The sequence below is a fragment of the Rhipicephalus sanguineus genome, chromosome 4, assembly GCF_013339695.2.
Source record: "Rhipicephalus sanguineus isolate Rsan-2018 chromosome 4, BIME_Rsan_1.4, whole genome shotgun sequence".
Lineage (NCBI taxonomy): Eukaryota > Metazoa > Arthropoda > Arachnida > Ixodida > Ixodidae > Rhipicephalus > Rhipicephalus sanguineus.
In genome coordinates this window covers 50041297-50065541 of record NC_051179.1, presented here as the reverse complement: position 1 = coordinate 50065541, position 24245 = coordinate 50041297, and the positions used below count along the sequence as shown (strand labels likewise).

The window sequence follows — 24245 nt, the reverse complement described above, 5'->3', positions numbered from 1 at the left end:
AGGAGCAAGATTAAAGGGGTGGTGCCATCAAATTTCGAGGCTATAACAAGCCTGTTGTGGGTTTCCTCTGTATGCAAGGACACTCCACACGAAGGGTCGGACACAGCAAACGTTTAGAATATATTTTAATTCACTTCCAAAGTGTACATAAATGCCCATTCTCCCGATCGAAACCCATCGCTAGCGCGTCAACACTGACGTAGATCTGTAGGATGGGCAACGAAAGTTGCAGTGACGTCACACCAAATCTGCAGTAGTAACCTGAGTGACCTCCGGACCTCCGCCACTTCCGCAACGTACGTACCGTACGTACCGGCTGTAGTGAACTAGAATATATTCTAGTTCACTATAGTGCCGGCAAAGCATCGGTTGCTACATCACTCGCCGAGTTTCGATCGCTTCCTGGCTAGTGCGTCACTGCCTTGTGTGGTCACGTGACCACGCCTCCTACACTTCTACGTCACTGCCCAACCTCGGCGCCCAGAAACCGAAACCGAAAGTTGACCACATCAAAAGGCGATATTAAATTATTTAGCGAGAATACATGAATCTTGGTGCGTGCATCATGCTTCCTGGAGCTATAGAAAACGCTTACAGCAAAGAACGCGCAAGCCACAAATTTGGTGGCACCACCCCTTTAACGTCCAAGAAGATCTACATCATGTTCTTTGTGAATGCAAGCGATACGCATCAGAGAGACAGTCTCTGAAGGCAGCCTTGCATCTTCAACGGGGATCGTGCTTAGAGTTGCGACATGTTCTGGGCCCATGGCAAAGCAGCACCTGTGCGCTACGTGCCACGAAAGCGCTGTTGAATTTCTTGTGGGCCACGAGCCTGAACGAAACTTTGTAAACTTGTGTGACTGTATGTGTTATGTGGTTATCAATGTATATATCATAATCGTCACCCAGCACCTGGAGTAGCATGTCAGGCGAACAGCCAGGCAAACATCTCCAGGTTCATTAAAATGTTTATCTCTCTCTCTCAACTATGAGCCGACAAGCCAAGGAACAACTACGGCAAAGTCATTTTGCATATCTTGCATTCCAAATGCAGTTCTTCATCCAAGGTCCCGGCTGTCTCCGCTGTTCATCAGTACACTATCCTACAGCAAACATCGCAAGGCAAGTATAAAAGTCTCGTGTTTATACAAACGAAAGAAATGCCCATCTCTCGAGTGAAGGAAGCCCTTCGTAAGAAACACACAATATTATTGCGTATCGAGGAAATGCGAGGGGTTTGTGTGCACTCGTGAACGCGCAGTGTATTCATTTTTTTCTTTCTTCACAATTGAAAAATACAACGATAAAAGTAAACGTTAGAGAGACTAGATATGTGTGAGTTGTCGGTTCTCTACCACGGGGGATCAGTCCTTGTTGACGAGGTTGCGGTACAGGCTCTGCACGTAGGTGAAGACGCACTTCCAGTCGGGCTTCTTCATCAGCACCATGTCCTCCGTGTCGAGCAACGGCGAGATTCCCGCTTGCTCCCTGGACAAGAAACGGATGACGTCAGTGTTGTCACGTGGGACATCGCGAAGCACTCCGAGGAGGCGAAAGCCTTATATGCCTCATCAAACGGGAAAAGTGACCGCCGTCGACGAGAACGCGAATGGCACCAAGAAATCGGATGACGTCACACGAGATTTCGAGGTTGGTCATACGAGATGTGATGGGGCGTCATAATGACGTCACAGATCGCCGAAATTTGTGACGTCATCATGACTTATGACGACGTAATTACATGACATGGTCAAAGGCGGGCCGATCCCAGAGGCAGCGCAGCGCCACAGAGGTGCACAAAGCTTCTGGGGGGGGGGGGGGTATACAGAATCGACTGAGAAGAAAATAGAGAAAAAAACAAAGACGTAATAATCGAAAAATCAGAATAACAATTTATACCAAATCTCGTGTAAATTCAGTTATCGCTTTTGTCTACTGTAGCTACTACAAGTTACAAAAAAAGGTAAAAAATCAGAACAAAGACATGAAGAGAGAGAGAGAGAATTTATTTACAGAAAGGCAGAGAGGTCGGCCTGAGCTATAGTTTGCTCTGGCCTGCTACTCTACACTGGGGAGGGGGGACAGGGGAGCGAAAGAGTGATGAATGACGATGGTAAGGTAGGGAGATGAGAATATAGTTCGTGACGCTGGGGCAAATCTAGAGACGTGCATCCAGTCCAGTGGCTTGTAAGAAGGCTACGCTGCATCGATGACCACACTTGTGCTGCTGACGTCAGGCAAGGACCTAGCACAACCTCATCGGTTAAAGGCCCTACTATGATACTGCCCAATCGATGAGATCAGTTTTTGTCGTTCTCGTGCGTACGCTGGACACGCGCAAAATATATGTTGAAGTGTCTCTGGTATCCGACAATGACCACAATCGGAACTGTGTCACTGCAGCCGATCAAGTGGGCATAGCGTCTTGTGAATGCCACACCAAGACGAATGCGGTGAATGATGCATGTCATATTTCGCTTCAGCTTGTGAGGCATACGAAACTTCATTTCTGGGTCCCATTTATGAAGCCGCTTGTGCCGGCGTTCTGGTTTGTTCCAGTGCTCCGAAGTGTAGGTGCGCATTACTTGCCGAAGTAAGGCGTTAGTGTCTGCTCGCGAAAACGCAATGCACACTTCCGGGGCATTATGTAAAGCTGTTTTAGCTTCGGCGTCAGCCTTTTCATTCCCCATCACGCCACAGTGAGCAGGTATCCACTGGAATGCTACATGATGTCCATTTTTCATAGCATTGCCAAGAAGCTCAGCAATTTCTATCGATAAGGTATAATACGGGCCTTGTATCATGATGCAATCGATGGTTTGGAGAGCAGCTTTGGCATCACAGAATATCGTCCCATCTTCGAGCGGGCTCTGCGGAAAGGAATCGTATTGCTTCCCGAATAGCAACAAGTTCCGCAGCAGTTGAAGTGGTCTTGTGATCCAACTTGAAACTTCTAGCGACGGTCATTTGCGGAATGACAAAGGCTGCGGCGGAAGCACGTGAGGTGGTAGATCCATCAGTGTATACGTGTGCCGCACCGCCATACATTGTAGAAATGTGCAGGAGGGTAAGTTGCTTTAGGCCGATAGATGGTACCAGGGACTTCTTCGTAATCCCAGGTATCTGAAGCCTAACAAGCGGTCTAGGTAGAACCCACGGAGGTGTCACAGGAATAGATGTTGGAGAGAATCTTGATGGCATAATGTTCTCGTGCCGCGATAGAGCTCTAGAATAACAGCAGTCTGGGTGGGTAACTGGGAGTGCTGATAGGGGATGTTGCCTGTGTCGGGTCAGCAAGCGAAGATGGACTCGAAGGGGCTCGCAGAGTCTATATACATCCATGGGACAAGCCCGAGCTTCGGCGATAGTACCATTGGTTGATGTGCACCGTGGCAGGCCCAAGCATGTGCGCAAACCTTGAGCTTGGATGCTTTCTAGCGTGCGCACACAACTAGGTTCATGTTGGAGAGCACGGGCATGCTGTATCGTAAGTATCCTACGAATAAAGATTGGTACAGTTGTAGGAGAGCAGCCTCCGGCGGACCCATCTTGCTCCTGCCAAGAACCGAACCACGTGGACAAAACTTTTCAGCTTTGTCTTCATAGCAGCGACGTGTTTAGACCACGATAGATTCCGGTCGATGATGACACCAAGGAATTTGTGTTGTGCTACCGTAGGAATCTCGGTCCCATTCACGATTATTGGGTACCTCGTCATTTGTTTGCGCGTAAATGCTAGCAGTGCGCATTTTTCAGTTGAGAGTGCGAGACCTTGACGTCGTAGGTACCTTGCTGTGATGGTCACTGCACGTTGCAGTCGGGCACGCAATTGAGGACGTGTAGCTCCAGACGCCCATATGCAGATGTCGTCAGCATATGTGCTAACCTTCACCGTGTCAGGAAGTTCAGCACCAAGTCCAATCAACGTGATGTTGAAGAGGGTCGGACTGAGAACACCCCCTTGGGGAACTCCGCGGATAATATTATAACGATCGGTATCTCCATCGCTCGTCGACATATACACGGTACGGCCACTAAGGTAACTCACAATCCATGCATACATTCGGCCGCCGATGTCTAAATCCTCTAGTGCATCAAGGATGGCATAATGCAAGACATTGTCGTAGGCGCCCTTTATATCAAGAAAAACTGCGGCCACTAATCTGCGTCGACATCTTTCCTGCTCAACGTCGGAGACCAAGTTGATGACACCGTCAATGGCTGATCGGCCTCTCCTAAAGCCATTCATGAATTCAGGAAAGCAATTATTGCTCTCTAAGAGCCACTCTAACCTCGACAAGACCATCCTTTCCATCACTTTGCCAACGCAACTGGCTAAGGCGATCGGCCGGTAGGATGAGAGTTCGTTAGGGCACTTCCCCGGTTTAAGCAGCGCAACTATGCGACTGCACTTCCACTTCTCTGGAACATTTCCCGACTCCCAGGAGGTTGATGAGCGCCTTGATGTACCTTTTACAATGCAAGAACTGGAAGCAGCAATCTCACTTTCCCGACGCTCATCGGCTCCAGGGCCGGACGGAATCACGTACGCTGCTCTCCGCCATCTTGATACAGAAGCACGACAGATCCTGTTGTCCTACTACAACAAAGACATGAAAACTCGCACGATCCCTTATGCATTCGTTTAAGACGACTCGAAGGCGAAAGCCATTTTTTTTCCTTCTCAGTCGATCGCACAGATACCCCCCCCCCCTTTCCCCCGAGCTTTCTGCACCCAACGTGGTTTTGCAATGCGATGATGTCACGTGATGAAGTGATCGTGTGACGTCACATTATGTGACACCATGATTGCGTCATAAGATGACCTCATCACATGCCTTTTTGAATCACTGGTGTTTACGTCGACGGTCACGTTTGATGAGACATCTAATAATAATATCTGGGGTTTTACGTGCCAGAACCACGAAATGATTATGAGGCACGCCGTAGTGGATGGCTCCGGAAATATTAACGCGACATCGTTAAAGAGCTCGTTCCGCAGAAATTCCGATGTCGGCGTCCTCTTTGATTGTGAGCGAAAAAGCAGCGTTGTCCGTGAGCGAAAAGTCGAGGTCGATGCAAATAAAGATATGAGCCGGAGGGCGTCCGCACTTTGGCTTTCCTTGCGGCACGGTTTAGCTCTCCACCGAGAAGCGAGGCAGGCTGGCGATTGAGAAGGCGATACGAACACGGCCTGATTACGCTATCGCGTTCTACTCGCTGCCGCCGCCTCCGAGAGAGGCGGGCGCGCGGTGCGGTCGCACCATATCTTGGAGGCGTTGCGATGGTGCGCCGCGGTTTTTGACCATCTGGTGTTCTTTAACGTGCACTGACATCGCATAAAACGCGGGCCTTTAGCATTTCGCCTCCATCGAAATGCGACCGCCATGGCCGCGACCTTCGGTTCAGTAGCCGAGCACCGTAACCGCTACACCACCGCGGCGGACATGCGGCATCTAAGGCTTTCCCCTTAAAAAACAAACGTATTCGCCCTGTATATTTCACGAGGCAATTTCGATAAGACAACCACACGTACTCGGCCGTGCGGAAGGCGAGGTCGAAGTTGTGCCTGCGGTTCTTGGGCTCCAGCTGCTCATAGTCGAAGGCGTCCGGGTAGAAGTGGTGGATGAGCGCGCAGAAGGCCATGCCGTCGTTCCAGCTCGTCGAGAAGTTCTGGATGTCCACGTGCTGCACAGCGCAATACAAGAGTCGTCAAAGATGAATTAATACACCAGACGATACATCTAACGTGTACCGCAGGTCGACTTACTTCTCCCGTGTATCAGTATACCCGCAGTACTATTTTCATTTAACGTCTCTCGAGTATGCCAGCTGACTTATGGATGGATGAAAACGCCCTTCCTCTACGCGAAAGCGAGCGCAGAAGTGCAGTCTTCAAGCTCCAGGATGGTGGCAACTATAACAGCATTTTATCTTCACAGCTAGTGCCTCGGCTAGACCTATACAGTGAAAGACACAAGGGCAACGTTGTCGTCGGTCATTTCGTGGTTCAAGTTGACAGACCAGTTTAAACCTGCACATGCCACGCTTGCAGCAAGTTCAGTGTGTGCCGCTTTTTTCTTAAACTGCACTGCCATGTTCTGTCAGGCACAGCCAATGTTCAGGAGCTCGTGCAGACCGTTCACCCCCCTCACCTCGTATCCTTTGGTCTTGCTTTTACACCAATTCAGGAGCATCTCCTTGATGTCGCTCGCACTCCGTGCAGGTCCTCCACGAACTGGAACGCTAAAGCTGCAACCACGAAGATACACTGTGAGTAACGCTCCCTAGAGTCTTACGGCTTCATGTTGCGGTCACAGAAGCAAACTTGAAGCTATTTATTACCGCATTATGTTGTTTGTTAACGACACGTGCTATATGCAGGCTTACAAACTGCACCCACAGTGTCGTCGAAGAGAACTGCTGCTTTAGTATGTTTAGACGTAAAAAGGGCAGACTTTTTTCTCGCCGTGGGTTAATTGGTTGAACGACTGACGAGTCGTTTTAGAAGCGACAGATTTTTCTATGAATGTTATATAGCAAGGGTCCGCCAAAAAAAAAAAAAGATATACAGATGACAAAACGTGAAATTTATTGAAATACATGCGCCGGCGAGAGGTGTTTCAAAGTTACATTTTACGTCGATTCATGGAACGTGTGTTAAGCGAGAAAACACGCTTCAGCAACAGTTAATACGACGGCAAAATGTTTCAAAGCGCTGCATACCCACCTGGGCCTTGCCGGCTTGGTAGCCTGGTCCATTTGCTGGAACTTGGCGAAGGCATTCTTGGGAGTGTCTTGGGAATAAGGGAGAGGTAGAGGATAATGAAATTTTATTGACAACCCCACTACCCGCGCTTTCTTTTTTTTTGAAAAGAATGATCCATTTCTTTCGTGTTGGAATCGAGGAGAGTAGAAGCTTCTAAGCCATGTGCTTTGGGTTCGCGACCTGTGGTGCCGTCACTCTCCCAACAACTCGAGCATATCTGCTTGGTTTTCACAGAACTGCGCTGGCGTACGTAAGTACCACTGTGCTTCTTGAAAGTAGGGGCCACACATAAGTCGAGACCGCCTGTCTACTTGCGAATCTAAGGTCTTCACAACTCATATCTCTGTTAGAGCTACTTCACGGAATGTAATTTAACACATAATTCCCACATAATTTAACACATAATGCCACAGGGCAACATTCCGAATAAGAATAAAAAAAAAAAAAGCGTAACTGTATATAACTGAGCGAAGAGAAGGACGGGCGAAATAATAGACAAATGAAATTTATACGTTCGAGCCACGACGTGCACACAAATGGGCGTTTCATAGAACGATTTGGAATTCTGACACGGGGAGTTCTTTTTTACATATGACCTGAGAGCCCCTGTCGTGCGCACTCCTCCGTCCCCGTCTAATTTTTAGTGCTCAATCCTGCCCACTAAACCGACACCAACTATCCCTACAACACACATTACTAATAATTTTAGGAGCTGAGTAATTTGCATTCGTTAATAATGCAACTAAAGGGAGCGCGAAAGAATTGTATCGTTTCTTCTGTGAAGTGGCCCGCGATGTTCTTTTAATTGGGTCCTTTTCTAGCGCGTCTGAACATTTTAGAATTCTGGCCGAACCTAGCGAGAACATCTTTTATAAGACCCGCACGTTTTCTTTATTGCTACCTATTTTGTTATTGATGTTGTAAAATCTTTCAACGATGCTTGCCACTGCTGAACAGAAACACCAACATTCAGTGTGTGCATATGTGTAAGGTGCAAGCTTCAACCTTTTATTACCGCATAGCAAGCAATGCGGTTACAGTAGCTAAGAAATACACATTCTTGCTTTCAAACTTAACTGCAGCAGTAACTTTTTTTTGAAAAAAAAAAAAAAAAGCCGATGCCGACCACTCAACTTATTGAACGAATTCAGACAAACAGATGAGAGTTTACGTGTACTGTCGAAAAATCCTATTTTAAATACGGTGTTTTTTTATGTTTTCTTTTCAGATATAAATATACATTTTCACTGTTATTGATCGATGGTTTTTGTTTTCTTATTTAAGATTGTGTGTGCGTGACGTTTGAACTGCTTATTCGCCGCACGTTGCTGTCTTTATACGAAGGGGGTGGCGGGGCTAGACAAGCTGCAAATATGCAACTAGTGTATTGATGTGAAAAAAATAAACCAAATTTCAAAATATGATTTCCGATTTTTATATATATTCCTCCCCACTCGGGCCGTTACATTTTACTGAATACCCTCTTAAATGAAATAGTACGAACACAGTTCAGACAGAAAGTGAAAAAAAAACAACAAAAACATACTAATAGACATTCGGTAGTTCGAATAACCCGTCTTGTTTTACGTATGTGTTTGTATAAAGTGTGTTTGCATTGAGAAGGTGTTTACCTGTCCTGTATGCCCAAGAATACCCCGGGATACGTAGCATGACTTCGTTCCCCTTGCTGATCCCAGAAATCGATAACAATCAAATGCTCAAATCAAATCTCGCTCAAGTGAACGTGTAGCTCCCTTCTTTCGACGTAGCCACATGTACATTTGAACGAATTCGTAGCGCAATATTTGGTGAAAGCATTGTTTCCGCTTAAATATGTCGACATTGCTATTCACACACTTTCGGGAAATTCATTTCCTCACCCTAATAATTTTGTTTGCCTAAACATTTCTCTTTCTGGTGAGTCTAATAATTTTGTTTTGTTTCTCTATTGTAGGTCCATTATTGTTGTGGAGTGCGTGAGTTCCCGAAACTCACAAGTCCATTTCTTGTTGTTTTAATTTTCTGCTACAATTAACAACAACAAACAAAAAACGAACAGATCCTCAAATCAAGCAATAAAAACGCTGCTTGAGGTTTATACTTACAAATTTATGTTTCTTGTGCTGTTATACTCATTATGAAGATGTACTACTTACTGTTTGCACGCTAGGAATATTCAACAGCAGCCGTCCGAGGTTTTTCTTGTACCCTCATGATTACCGCGCGTACTTACAAGAGATAAATGAATACCGGGATGTATAATCAAATAATCTTGCAATAAGTACGCTTATCGGTGGCCTGTTGTAGCCATACGACTATTATAACGACGATGAAGCAGCGAGATTTTGGCATAGAGCCCTCCGTGTAGTTTTTTTTTTCGAGCCATTTATGGACCGGCTATGAGTGCTTTATGATGTAACCAAGAGCATGTGTGATTATTGCGCGTATCTTTTATGATTAATTAAAAAAACTTTTGATGAGGGTTTCTGTGAGCTCAGTGCGAGCTCTTTATCAGTCATCCGTGAGCCTTTACACCAGCACATCAAGAATCATATATGATCTATTAGCGATATCTTAAATTACTTATTTACGAGACCATCATAAACCTTTCATGAGGCAAGCATGAGCTCTTGGTGAGTTTTTTTGAGCGCTTACGTTGGTTGGGCTATAGCTGCGCGCTAAACAAGTAAACTATTGCGAGTTATTTTGGGGCGACAACTAAAACAGAAATATAAAATATGGCGGGAGCCAACGTCACAGACCGACAACTGTAATCTCAGTAACCATATATACAACGAATGATAGCCTATCATCTACAACTTGTCCTTGTAGCGAATGATATGCGCGATAGTGTGACAGAAAAAAAAAGAGCGAGCCCACGCTAGCAACTTCCAACTGTCAAGAGCTGTCATTGGACGGGAAGCATCGAAATCAAGAAGCAGCGTTAACGCAGAGCGGTACTCGGTCGACGCAGGACCGTGTTAGTGACGTCAAAAGAAAAAGAAAAAAAAAAAACCGCACACAGGCAGCGCGCGCAAAGAGACACCACGGCAATGTGAGAGCGAAGAATAGCCAGCGGGGTTAGCGGGGTGTTGTTGTATCTCGTCTGCGCAGGCGCAGACAGCGTGCTCACCTGTTCGTGGGAAACTCGAGAGGCTTTTTTTCTTCGGGCTGGTGTCGAGAAGACGGCTTGCGTAGAGGCGCCGCTGTTCACCACTCCTCGGGCTTGAATTTCTGTGCGCTATAAGCTTCGAAGAAAATGCTCAAAAGAGACTCGTTCACTGCTGCTGTAACGCAGTCGTTGATTTTTACCTGTTCATTCTCGATGTTGTCGACAATTATCACATTCATTAACGCGAGCTGAATCGTGTCCACTGTGAGATGTTTCTGTGAACGTCTTCTTAGCACATGTCAACAGCACGCGCCTCATACCTGCAATTTGATTTCATTCAGCATTTCCTTTAGTGTGGTATTGCGTCATTCAGTGCCTCATTTCTAAGTTTTTCATTCAACTCTATCTCCATTTTATTCGAGTAATGTTAATCGATCTTACTATCTTAGTCTTAGTTCATGTAAAAGTTCGATAGAGTGGGGCGAAGCACACGCTTCCAACGATCGTTATGTTAGTCTATTTATTTATATAATACTACTACATCTTATGGTGAGGACAACTTGTTTTTCCAAATAATTATGTACATTATACGTTCACCAGCGCAAACATCTGGCAAATCATATGCTCCTCACAACCACGCGAGGATTGGTGGGATGGCCTTCTCTTAGGCGAGTGCTAGTTATCCATTTGTTACAGTAAAACGCGGAAAATGAGAAATGTATTCTCCTAATCGAAGTACTGCCTGTCTGAGACCATTCTCCTTTTACCCTTCCGCGCAATGAAATGGCAAGAATCCGTTATAAAGACATTTTTCGCGTTATTTTGTTGTCCATGTATGTCGGCTGAAGCGAACGTTATCCGATGTTAGCCTATTTAAACAAGGCGTATAATATCACACATATATTTACGTATTCGTGGTGTTCAGTGTGCGCACCCGTTCACTGCGTGAAAAAAAAAAATGGAAACATGCAAAAAAAAAAAGACGAAATTTTCCGCGATGTAAGTTGTCCATCTCTTTTATTGAGCTAACATTTAAAAACAGCAATGTAAATATTATGGCTGAACACTCGACAACTTGTCGTGTCATCTCTGTCTACTCACGAAGCTCCAGCTTGACAGATAATGTAGGTGTCCTTTTTTTTTCTTCAAACAAGAAATGTAAACAACAATAGCAACAAAAAATTACAACAAGCAACAAAAGTAACTGAAGCGCCACGCGAGCAATCTCAAAAGTCCCTGAACGCCAGTGCAATTGGGCTCACTGGCGTTAGTGGTCACACTTTACAGCTGGCCTGTCATTTAATGTTCGTGGCCAATCGTGAGAATCTGACCGGCCCTGTCATAGACTGTCGTGAGTCCAATCGCAAAGGCGTTCAAGGATTAGTGACAAAGCAATGCGCGACGCCCCCGATGCAACAGAAACATAACAATCACACTTCGCGCACGTCGCTTGACCGTCCGTCCAGAAGTATGAGGCGTTCACAGCAGTTAGTACTTTGATGTTTCTTCGGCACAAGGGGGTAATGAGATCTTGGCTAACCGGTCTGGAGGGTTACGTGAGCACTTCGTTGTCGGTAAGTCGTTGAACTATAGAGAGTACAGAGAGCTTTGCGCCTTCTGTGTGTAGACTTCGTTTCGTTTTCGTCGAACTGTGGACCGCAACCAATCGTCGGGGAGTGTCTGTCTTGCCGATTCGCGTAGCCCGCGTGAGGGCGCTGACGGTGGTGACTCGAAAGCGAGGGAGAAGGTAACATGGGTGAGAAGAGAGTGGGAAGGAGGAAGGGGTGTGGGAACGGAGGCAGTTACCGGGCTCCCGCCCTCTGCTTCTGCGGCGTCTTGACTGCAGCTATGCCGCCCTTGAATCCCGTCGTGCAGCTGTACGGGTTTTCGAACGTCACGTCTTCGGGTACTGCGACGTAGCCGGTGTCACGTGACGACCATTGCGTACACGCCGATGGGGGAAGGAAAAAGGACGTGGAGAGGGAGAGAGAAAAAAGAAGAACAATACGATCAAAATTTTAGCACGTTTTGACTAAAACGATGAGTCATTTTCTTTCTTTTTCTTTTCTTCGCGAAGATTGGTAGGAGCTTTAAAGGCACCTCGTTGACGAACTGGCGCTTGAGTAAAGGCTGGAGTCGACCAATCAAAAACATGATTGTGTCAAGGCACGTGGCCATTATTCCGCATGTCATTCTGGGCCGAACGTCACATGCTAAGTACCGAGGGACAGCGCGTTTCTGAGCTTACACGCAGGTACCAGGTCGTTGAGAAACAGAACATCACGCGAAAAAGCATCTTATGCTACGAAGGACGCTAAAATGTAAAAAAAAAACGCGCGCATTTTTTCGCCTTCAGGCCTCGATATACCTTTCTTACCATGTAAGAACGAAATTGAGATACCAAACGTAATGCGGTGGCCAATATGATTCAGTCGCTGAAAAGGTGGCTTTCTTACAGCATTAGCATGTATGCGGTAAAGCCAAACTGCTGTGCTTACGGACATCCTGGAGTCGTTGAAACCTAGTGTTTCGCCTCCTGGATGTATGATGCCAGCGTCAAATGTCTAGGGAACGCGAGACAAAAGAAGCTGAATACTTCCAGTTATTCGGCAGGCAGCCTTGAAGTTATATTTCGGGCATGTTGCAAACGTTACCAAACGCTCGAACAACGTGTACTGTGCAGTTCGACCGAATACAGTCATAAATTGCTTGGAAAGTTTTCTCAGACCTAGTGGTCTCTAAACCTTTGACGCCGACTGCACATTTACTCTCGAATATGCATGAATGAACATACGTATTTTCTCGCGTATAATCCGCACCCTCAACAACGATTCACTGGACATTTGAAGATGCTTTTTTTCATAAAGGGCCCGCGGCAATGAGGAGGAGCGTGCAACGAATTTTGATGGCCTTCCTGCAATACACTGGGCTGTTTAACACGTGGTGACAGACCCCTAGAGTTCAGGAGATGCTCAGACGGAGCAGCTGCCGGCCATGTAGGCCAGGCTAACCCCGCCTGCTGCAACAGCACAACCACCACGGAAAGTTTTCTAAAAATGATCCCTTAGTATTGCTGTGAAGATAGCTTCCTTTTACAGTTGTGAAGCACTGCGGTGAAGCCATCTTTGCAGCCCAGACTATGCGTTATTCGTTTTGTCTTTAGCTGCAAAGTGTATAAAAGAATGTTGCGGGTTATACGTGATAAAATACGTACCCACGGTGTACTGCGGGGTTAGTGCGTACCTTGCAGGTTGTTGTACTCCTCGAGGCAGACGGTCTTGGGTCCGGCACCGCTGCGCGCCGCTATCTGGTAGGCGGCCAGGATCCGTCGCTTGCGCTCCTCGGCCTCGCGCTGCCTCTGCAGGATTCCGCGCTGCATGGCGTCCATCTCGGGCTCCTCGTCGCCAGTCAGCGACATCTGACGCCACGCCGGGCCGCTGCCCGGCGCCGTCGACGGCGGAGTCACCGGCACCGCTGGGGACGACCACCGCTACAATTTACACCTGTGCTCCCATCCCCCTTTTCCCACCTCCGATACTCCAAGCTTCGAGCTTTTCAGTATACGTATGGAGTCTTTATGCACCAATGAGGAACGGGTATTAATACTACGGACTAATGCAACTTGCGCGTCCCGAGATACGAATGCGCCTTTGAGTTTTTCTTGGCAATTGGTCTCACGCAGCTGCTTCATTTCCGTATTTGGTCGGGGTGTGTTTCGTGTCCATCGTGTAGAATTCATTTCACCGCCAAGAAGTGACTGGAGTAGCACGCTAGCAGAGGCGCCACGTAAACCTGTTCAATTCTCGTTACGGGTGCTTTTTAAAATAAATAAGCGAAATAAATGTTGAAATACAGTACACCTAGCTGCAAAAGTGCAGAGATGCAGGTATATACATGTTCCTCATTTAGTTCACATTGAAAGCACATTGTGTGTTTCAAGTAACGCTGTAGGGCCGACGTCTTGCCTGCGAAAGAAGCCTTGTTCTACCGATCCAAGTAAGATGATTGAAAACGCAGCGTTGGGAATTTCTTAAGTTTAGGGTCGTTCTTTGTGTACCTGGTCTAAATTACGTATTGCGGGTTTTAAGTTGGTAACCTTGGTTAAGTTGGTGCAAAAAAAGGGTACTGCTGCAATTTAGAATCGCATAACTGGAGACCTTAACGTGTTGAGTCTTTCAGCGGAACGCAATTATTTGTGTATGTGGTACTAATTCGAATGTTCTGCCCCCTGACTACTGCTATACGTGACCAAGAGGTAGTGCCATAGAGCTCGCGAAATGTCTTTATTTTGTTTTTTAAGTACGAGCACTGCGGCGCAAATACTGATACATACTGCTGTATACTGAAAAACAAAAAGCGAAAGTATAACTTGAAATAAAAATCATCGTTCGCGTGGGCCGGTTTTCCGATGACCGTAGTTGTTAATTTTATTCTACACTAGAACTAAGACTACGGTAAAGGTGTACTAAGTACTACGCAGCCTCGTAAAACAAAAAAAAAAGTTCTCGAGTGTCAAAAAGTGGCAGACGATGCAAAAAAGAAAAAAAAAAATCATTGTCAAAGCGGCGCGCATTAACCACGCATACAAAACAAGTGAACACAACAACCATGCGGGGTGATCATGCGAACGTGGTGTTCAGAAAAGAAAGGCATGCTGGGAAAAAAAAAAGAGTGAGGAATGACGACACAGCTGTGCAGCGGCGCTTGCGTCGCTACAAGGACAAGCAAAGTTCTGGTGCGCTTTTGTACCCACTGCGGTATCGGAACTATGCATTATCGCACGCGTATCTTGCGGGCTTGAAAGTTTAGAGTTCCTCTTCAGAGAGTTCGCCTTCCGTATTTACGTTCAAGTACGGTAAGTGTATCTTTTGTTTTCATATTTCGGTTTGACAAAAAGTATTCGTCAGTGCATAGTACGACGGAAATACATCAGACATAGCACCAAAAGGATTATGTTATATGACGATACTGGAACGAAACTGCAATGAACAATGAACCGGTTTGTTTCAAAAAGCAGCAAGATCATTCTACGAGATTTTTATACGGAAACGGTCCATCTAACTGTGATAGCTCTGAGTAGTGGACGTACAAAGGATGCCTTTTAACTATAGAGCCAACGCTTGGACATTTGCGGTTATCTACGTCAGTTGTCAGTGCAGTTTCCAGTTGCTTTATTTGAAGACAAGAATTCAAAAACGTTTCCTTCAGCCTTAGGCATTCGTTGTTGGTCCGCTGTTGATCCCACACTTTCGACTTTCCATTTGCCTGTGACGTCTTGTGTTATGTCTGTGGGTATCGATCGATTTTTTTTTGTCGACAACACGCCTGAGCAGAAGCAGGAAGATCGACACCAAGAAATAGTAAGCTTGTTGAAATCATGGACGTCAACAATTCCCAGTGCAGTGTACTTATCTTCGAGCGTTCTTTTTGTCATTATGTTATCCTCATGAACAGGAAAGACAGAGAGCCAACATTACTAAAAAAATAATAATACAACTGGGGTAGGGTTTGCTTGCTTTGAAGCGAATAGTACGCGAAGGTCTATCACGTTTCTGGCATGGCTCGCAGCTCACCGATTCACGGCCCACCATCCGGACTTTTGTTGGGCATATGGGAAAAACTACAAGGTTAACTACTTTCTTGCACTCTTGATGTTTTGTTTCTCCCTAAACTTACCTATACATAACACCATCTACAGCCAGGTTACGTCAGCACCACGAATCAAAAGAGAAGCTCCGATTCGCTGGTGCACTTCGTAATTAATCAAAAGTACCCTGGCCACTATTGTCGCACTAAGGGTCGCTCATTCAAGGGTCGACGTTCCTGTGCTAACCTAGAGGCTATAGGATCTAGGAGACTTTTTCTCTGATTCTACAAAGCATCGATTCTTCTTCATGATTTCTGGAGACGTATACGTATGTTTCCTGCACTTTCTGTGGATTTCAACTTTTCTTCAAGTGGCAGGTGTCTTCTCATTGGATTATATGACTCTCGAAGCTCAACATAACGTGACGATATCCGGCTGCCTCAGACACTGGTCAGCTAGCCTTTGCTTGACTGAACGGGGCACTTCTTCACAGTAGCGATGACAGGAGTGACCTACAAGTACTACGTTACAAAACAAAATTCATTTGCTGACGACAACAACCTTCCGGTTCGAAAAGCATTTTTGACGGACACTGTAGTCTACCGTGATCGCCATGCACAGTGGCAAATTATGGACGCGAATTTTAAAACGTGCCACTGTGCCATTCATAATCACACCCGTGTGAATTCTCTAACAGGACGTATTATCGTTACGACAGTTTTAAAACGAAACGCAGCACACTTCAATACTGTCGAAACCCTGTCGCAATGCGTGAAGCCTAGATCATGCTGGAGATTATCAACATTGGTTATAATGAAATGGTTCTCATAGAAGAAGAAAGACGAATAAATAACTGAAGATCTAGGCACTTACTGGGCATTTCTTTCCTACGGCTATATCTAGCTTCGATACTATAGTATATAGGGGCATTGCCGGGGTGGAATGCTACACTATTTAGCATGCTCTATTCACCTACGCTATTCCTATGATAGCCTACGTAGGTGCGCTAACCATATATGCAACATAACTGTTTCGCATTGCACTACTCGGGAATACTATTTGCAAGCACTTTTTTCCTACGCTCGCAAATGTGACTTGTCAGCCACAATAACATACCCCAACTCTTATACCTAAGCAAAGAAAAGGCAGGTAACTGACCTTTGACGATCTTTGGAACTCCGCCTGCTGCGCAGAACGTCGAGGAACCTGTGGCGGCGCCAGTGGGCTTGGGCACTTCGAACGTCGACACTGTGGAATTTCGTTAAGCAAGCTATGTATTTCAGATAGCCATAAAAGTCACAAGCCTCAACAGGATCTAGTTAGCTTAGTGTTTTCTAAAAAAAAAAAGAAAGAAAAACAGCGCTGGTATTATGTATTCGTGCGAACCGAACGTTTTTAATGTTGGTTCTCGTTTACTTCTTACTAGAACCAGCACGTCGAGTTTAACATTAGTGCAACTGTAAGTCCCGCATGTAATGTCTGTCAGCTAGGTACGATTATGCAGAAGTCGGAATGAGCGTAGTTCATACGTTCGTGGGCTCTGCAGCGAAAGAAAGCAAATAGCGTTCTAAGTTCCTTTAGTCACCGAGCGTCATTTTACTTGCGAACAGAGGTATATTCCCGAGGTGCGTTTGAAGTAGCGCGTAGGATCGTCTGTGAACATCAAGAACACTGTAACGTCACGTTGTGTAGCAAAAAAAGGTTTCCTTCTTTTTCCTCGTTAATGAAGCTTAAGCTTTCGTTCGTCACTATGACGCTAACTTATGCCGATCCGCGGAATGTTGTTCCACTTCAACCTATATGCATGCATATATATATATTTAAATATTTACACCATGTATGCTTTAACCAACTATGATGCAGGATTGACATATTACCATATCAAAGAAAGGTTGTTATTCGACTGAAATGTCTATGGAGCAGTTTTCATAAGATTAAAATAAAGCTAAAATAGGTAAACGTTTTAAGAAATACCTCTTAACTTTAGTCGGGAAGTCATCCTGACAAGTATAAGTTTCTAAATGGCTGCGCAGGCATTCTTGTGTGAAGATAATTTCGAAAAGGCTCCCTTTAAGACAATATAGGGATGGAAGGTGTCAATCTAACACGACGAAACTGATGCTTCTGAAGTGGTTCTGTGTGTTTACATTAACCGCTTCTTTGTTATCTTTTCTTGACTTTAATTTTTTTTGCTGTCTTTTCTATCTAATATTGCGCCGTTTTCACCCCTTCAAGTGCAGAGTAAATAATAATTGTTGAGGTTTTACGTCCCATAACCACGATATGATTATGAGGGACGCCGTAACGGAGGGTTCTGGAAATTTCGACCATCTGGGGGTTTTTTTTAACGTGCACCGAAATCTAAGTACACGGGCCTCAAGCTTTTCGTCTCTATCGAAATGCGGACACTGCGGCCGGGATTCGATCTCACGACCTTCGGGTCAGCAATCGAGCACCATAACCGCTAGACCACCGCGGCGGGTCAAGTGTAGGTTAGCCAACCTGGTATGTACATGGCTGTTCCCATTCTTCGTTTTTCTATCTGTGTCTTTCTCTCTCATTAAGGGGCACTGCAACACTTTTACAAGTAATCATCGAATGGCTTCATTAAAGGAGCTTTTGCCTCACGAATCGAATGCCGCAAGAATTTTTAGAATCCGTCAAGTACGAGCGGAGTTACAGGAATTTTGACACACGCTTTAAGCGCTTGCTTTCTCCTTTCGTACCAGCGAGCGTGCTGAAAGCTACGCGGGGAAGGGGGAGGGAAGGTAAGGGGGGGGAAGGGGGGGTAAGTTGGCAAGAAGCTACGACTGTTCGTCAGCGCGCGTCGTGACCTTGACCACTTTCTTTTCTTCTTTTTTTTTTTCTTAGAACGCGCGGCTTACTTTCAGTGTGATCGCAAGAGAGAGAATAAAACGTTTATTTGACGTTCTTGAGAAGATCGGTGAGTGGGATTCTTAGTCCGGGATCCCATTGGCCTTTTGGCTAAGATCAAAGTGTAGTGTGATCGCGAGCGCGCGCGCGGGCACGTAGCGGCATCCCGCGGTGGCTGCGGGAACTATGCAGCTCACGATGCTAAAATCAGCCAATCGCCGTGGACTTTGGGTTTATGACGGCGTCATTTGGGTTTATGGCATTATTTGTCGGGAGAAGAGGTAGCAGTTTCTAGCTGACTGAGAATTAATTGTAAATTCCAGGTCGCGTGCTGCGCTATAATGTTTGGCTCACGTGTACTGAGGAGCCTCGACTACCGATCGGCAGCGTTTTCTGACCACGCTCAGATAATGTTGCAGGACCCTTTTAATTATGATTAAAAGTAGCGTAATAAGCGTTCGTCTCATCATTACCACGTAGTCAGTATCAGTAATTGTCAAAACAGCGCCATCTCTTTTCTTTGTCCGTCGATTTGTAGACACCTTCGCAATCGTGCCGCGACGACAGGCCATAAACGTGACTCACCGTCGGCCTTCTTGAAGGAGTCGAAGTCCACCGTCTTGACGACGCCGGCGGGGGCGGACTTGGCGGCCGCATCGTAAGCGGCCAGAATGCGCTTCTTGCGCAGATCGGCCTCACGCTGCCGCTGCTTGATGGCGTCCTCTACGAGGTCAGTCTTGCCCGACTCGTCGTCGTCCTGAGACTCCACGCCTGCGTACATTGAACGCGCACGCACCGTGAACATTGCGTATAGAGCACGGGTCTCAAAGAAGCGGCCCGGCCTGCAGATGACTCTTCGTCCTATATATTTTTTTAAGGCGAAAACCTTAGATGCCTCATAAAACGGGAAAAATGACCGTCGGCGTCGTCGGCGTCCAGCGGCGTCGGGGACAACACGAGTGATGCAAAAAACATCATCACCTTATGACGTCACCATAAAACGTCAGAGAGCAGCATAATTTGTGACGTCATCATGACGTCACTGTGTCGTAACGTCACATCATGACGTCATCACATGACATCGTAGCTTGGGTAAAGGTGGGCCGATCACGGAGGCAGTGCAAAACCACATCAGGAGCAGAAAGCTTTCGTAGGGTTGCGGGGCAGGATCAATACACCGACTTAGATGAAAAAGAAGATGGCATTCGCCTTCGGGTCGCCTCAGGTGAATGCCTAAGAGACCCTCTGAGTTTTTTTTATTTTCTTGATAAGTATGTTCACGAGCTACACAGATTTGACCGGTCTCAACCATGTGTCTCAAGCATTACTTGTTACTCTAACATAAAATGTTATTTGCCTTTAGTGTCTCTTTAACAAAGGAAAATGGACACGCGAAGTTTTGTAAAATACGACCACACCATCCTCTGTTGTAGTGCGTGTTCCGAAAAAGAAAACAAAAAGACTGTGTGTTTAGGAAAAGTGGTTAAAGGGGCCATGGCACCCAATTTTGGATCATAATCTGTGTACAGTTGGTTAATCCTTGTACGTTCACAAACAAGTTGGCAAAATTTTAGCGCATTTGGTCCAGCACTTAATTTATAATTGAATATTTTTAAAACACGCGAACGGCCTGAGTGTCGGGCAACACTGGCCCACTCAGAAGCCTTCACGTAGCAAGCTGCTCGCTGTGCGAGCGTCTGCATTCCGGCGAACGATTTTGTTCCGTGCTCAGCTGCGCGCGCATTCGAGCTATTTGAGCTTTCTTCCGCTTGGCATCGAAACTGAACACTTCGCAGCGGCAACTTTGGCAGAAGACGACGGCTGCAACGATTGCATGCTTTCAATGGTAGTCATGGTTGTTGCTCGACCTTGATTCTTCGGGCTTCTCAAGGTATTAGAAAAATTCCAAAACACAAGTGATCAGCGCTACATAGATCCCTTTCTATTATGCGCATGATCTTTAATCGATACCTGGCATCTCCATACATTATAATAAATAATTAAGTACAGCATGGTTGTTGTACACGACACGGAAAACACCCACTGAAAGGCGCGACCGTGTTTTCGACGTAGCGGCCGTGATGCGAGTTACGAAACTCCCCATAGGCTCCATGTATCAAAATCCGGACATGTCATTAGATGAAATGGAGGACTGCTTGTTGTGGTGCCACCTTTAGGCGGGAAAACAAACTAATAAATGACTTTTTCGTGTGTTTTGATGCTCGCAGGTGATGCCGCATTGATGAAGCGAGCAGTGAGTTTACACTTGCGGCTTACGTGTTACAGATGATACTGCAGCCATGAAACTGTACAACCTTTCTTGTGAGTACTCCTCCTAATTCTGGCCGCGGCAGCTCAAGCTACGACAGCGAAGACTGCAGCGATCGTGGTGATGCTGTGTGTTTTCTGTCATCGCTCCCAGGTGGCGCGTCAGTTTGCTGTCCTCTCAAAATTCGTCCGTAGGCGTGTTGGGGTTTCGGAACGTAATTTCGCAACTGGTGTGAGCGAAGAACTCTTGAGTTGAGTAACCGCAAAAATCCAGCTCGAGCTCCTCTTGCGCAGCGCAAGCGATCCGGCTGCGGAGCTCTGGAGGGCGCACTCATTCATAACAGCGTATTCAATTACAGTTGATTGGGTATGTGACAGGTCCAGAGGAAAATAACAACAACAACAACTACTGTTGTTGCCAGACCTCCGCTTGTCATGTTTGTCAAGATATTTCTTCGAAAATCTTCGCGACAAAAAGTGTTTCCAAACGCTAACAAGGACTCTCTTAATTGAGCGTATTATATCGTGTGTATATTTTCGATAATCAAGATAACCCAGAAAACCTACGGACGGATAGATAGATAGATAGATAGATAGATAGATAGATAGATAGATAGATAGATAGATAGATAGATAGATAGATAGATAGATAGTAGATAGATAGATAGATAGATAGATAGATAGATAGATAGATAGATAGATAGATAGATAGATAGATAGATAGATAGATAGATAGATAGATAGATAGATAGATAGATAGATAGATAGATAGATAGATAGATAGATAGATAGATAGATAGATAGATAGATAGATAGATAGATAGATAGATAGCTAGACAGATAGATAGATAGCTAGTAGCTAGATAGATAGATAGCTAGATAGATAGATAGATAGATGATCGATAGATAGATAGATAGATAGATAGATAGATAGATAGATAATGCACTTGCCTTCCTTGTACAGCGTGGTGTCCAGCTTGCCGGTCTTGGCCATCTTGTCGTACATGGCTAGTGTCCGTTGCTTCTGTTCGGCGGCCTCCTGCTGCCGCTGCCGGATGGCGTTCTCACGCTCCTGCTCACGGTTGCGTACCAGGGCTTCGCGCTTGGCTGGCCACAAGGAGGGAGGAGAGCAAGCAACATTGAGGGTGCGCTGGTCATTCTCTCTCTATATTACATGATCACTCGCGATGAATCAGTATCGACTCACTCCATTTGCATGAAGTGATTCGATGCCGCGCACCTCATTTCGTTTATTCAGATACCATTTATTAAAAAAATGTTGGAAGGTCTGCCTGAATAGAACTTATCTCTCGCTGCTCTAACACTGGAACGAATGTGAGTATAAAAAAGAGAAGGACAGCAAAAGAGCTGAAGATGAGAGCTAAAACGGTGTCGTGAACGTGAACAGCATACGCCCTCCAAGATTTCAAGACACTGACTACTGGCGTGCTAGAACTTGGAAACCTAGGCTTAAGAAAGCCCAACCTGAGATGACGGGCGTGATTACGTGACTTGGATAACCTTTTAGAAAAGAGGTTTGTGGATTAACATTGAAATAATTTTAGCCAGAAGTTATCATTCTACAGCATCCCACGGAAGGCGCGCGACCACATGCAGTTGAGGCATCAGTGTTCCAGCAGTACGCATTCCGATGACGCCTAGACAAAGAACCACGCCCGTCGCATATGCCCTAGCACAATGCCTGATACTACTACTACTACTACTACGTCTTATAATAATAATAATAATAATAATAATAATAATAATAATAATAATAATAATAATAATAATAATAATAATAATAATAATAATAATAATAATAATTATAATAATAATAATATGACCACTGACCTTTGTTTACGGCCTTCACTTCCTGAAGCCTGGAACGCACCACTTTACGCTCTTCGAAGTCCTCAATTGAGTCAAGCTGCGCGGAAGAATTGCATGGAAGACGTTGTGGAGCACCGCCGAGGGTACAGGCAAATGCTTTGCTGGAACGTTTCAAAGCTTAATTCTTTCTGGCACTTCGATAACCTTGTGTAAACGACTGTGAACGCCTGTGGTCCTTCGTTGCACGTGATTGTCGTTTTGGTTTTGTTTATATATTTGTTTAACTGAAGCAAAGATATATTTGAAAACCATTAAACCAAGTATATTTGAAAATTGATCAGATAATAAACGTAACATCTTGTACTTCGACAAAATAACGCAAGAAGTTGGCTAGTGCATGACAAATTGTATCAGTGTCGAAAAGGCGTTGTACTTAAAAAAAACAATACGGGTACTTGTTTTCACACTTTTAGTTAGATTATTCTGCCATATCTTCGTATTATACTCGTCGCATAACGATTGCCAAGCGAAGAAGAAAAATAAAAGAAAGTTCACTCACGAGTTCCATCAACTTGAACTCGTCATCCAGACTGTCGATGTTGACGCCTTTTACGACACGTGCCATGGCTGCTGCTTTGTTTCTGCAAGAAGAGTAAAGTGGGTAGACGTATACAAACGAATTAGATGGTTGCGAACATGTACAAACACGTGGCGCGATCGCTGTCTATCTCCATGACGCACGCACAGATGCAGAAGCGAGTGCACGTTATTCTTAGATTTCACATGAGTCTCTTGGGGCGACAGCGTCGACTGGAACTGTAGTGTGGTGGAATATTGAGGCGAAAGCCTTAGCGAATGAAGTGGTACAAAAACGCCACTTGACCTGCGCCAGTAATGATGTCGTGCAATAATGGGGGGGGTTCACGTCTCAAAATCACGATATGATTGTGAAGGACGCGTCACGGGCTCCGGAAATTTCGACCGCCTGGGGTTCTTTAACGTGCACTTAAATCTAAGTACACGGGCCTCTGGCATTTCGCCTCCATCGAAAATGCGGCCGACGCGGCTGGGATTTGATCCCGCGACTTTCGGGTAAGCAGTCGAGCACCATTGCCACTAGACAACCGTGGCAGGTCGCTAATGACATCATGCTGTGACGACATCACGACGTCACAAATCTTCGAAATTTATCACGCCATCATGAAGCCGTGTGCATGATTACGTCATCAAGTGACGTCATCGGTTGAGATCGTCGCTTGGTCAAAGGTGCGCCGATCCCAGAGGCAGTGTAAAGTCAAACGAGGTGCAAAGAGCTTCAGGTGGGGGACGAACAATGCAATAGACTAAGACCGTCAAGTTAATTTAAAGGAGCACTGACATGAAACTTACGCATGTCAATATTTTTGAACCCTAGAGTAGTTATCGACTCCCTGGTACTGATTCGAGACTCAAAATGCAACGGAGGGACGAATAGCTATCTGTTATATTGATTACTATGACCAGTATCGCCAAAGACCACCAAATCTTACGTTGGGGATCGTTACGTCTTGAAAGAAATCTGGTCCCCGTTTGTATTACATTATGTATTGCCAAATGTGCAACAGGATTTCGCTTTGAAGTGTTACAAAGAATGTAATATTGTCACAAACGATCGCGTTATAAAGCGCGCGCGAGGCCGCTTTCAAACAGCTACGAGACGGAACGGCGCGAATCGCGCGCCCAAGAAGCGCGAAAGACGAAAAAACAAGCATAAAAAGACGCCGGCGCGCCGCATCCTCCTCACCCGCTCGACCAGACGCCGTA

At 45.6% G+C, this 24245-nt stretch overlaps 1 protein-coding gene across 1 annotated transcript; it reads right to left on the bottom strand.

Annotated features, from left to right (window-relative positions):
* Positions 1–1238: 1238 nt before the first annotated feature.
* On the bottom strand, positions 1239–23084 carry LOC119389940 (smoothelin). Its single transcript, XM_049414592.1, has 10 exons — positions 23002–23084; positions 22464–22539; positions 21560–21719; positions 20009–20022; positions 18930–19115; positions 16629–16718; positions 6733–6799; positions 6158–6254; positions 5539–5690; positions 1239–1490 (listed from the first exon to the last, which is right to left on the bottom strand). The coding sequence occupies exons 1-10, from the start codon at positions 23065–23067 to the stop codon at positions 1367–1369; spliced, it is 1032 nt and encodes a 343-aa protein (XP_049270549.1). The 5' UTR covers positions 23068–23084; the 3' UTR covers positions 1239–1366.
* Between the last annotated feature and the right edge of the window lie 1161 nt (positions 23085–24245).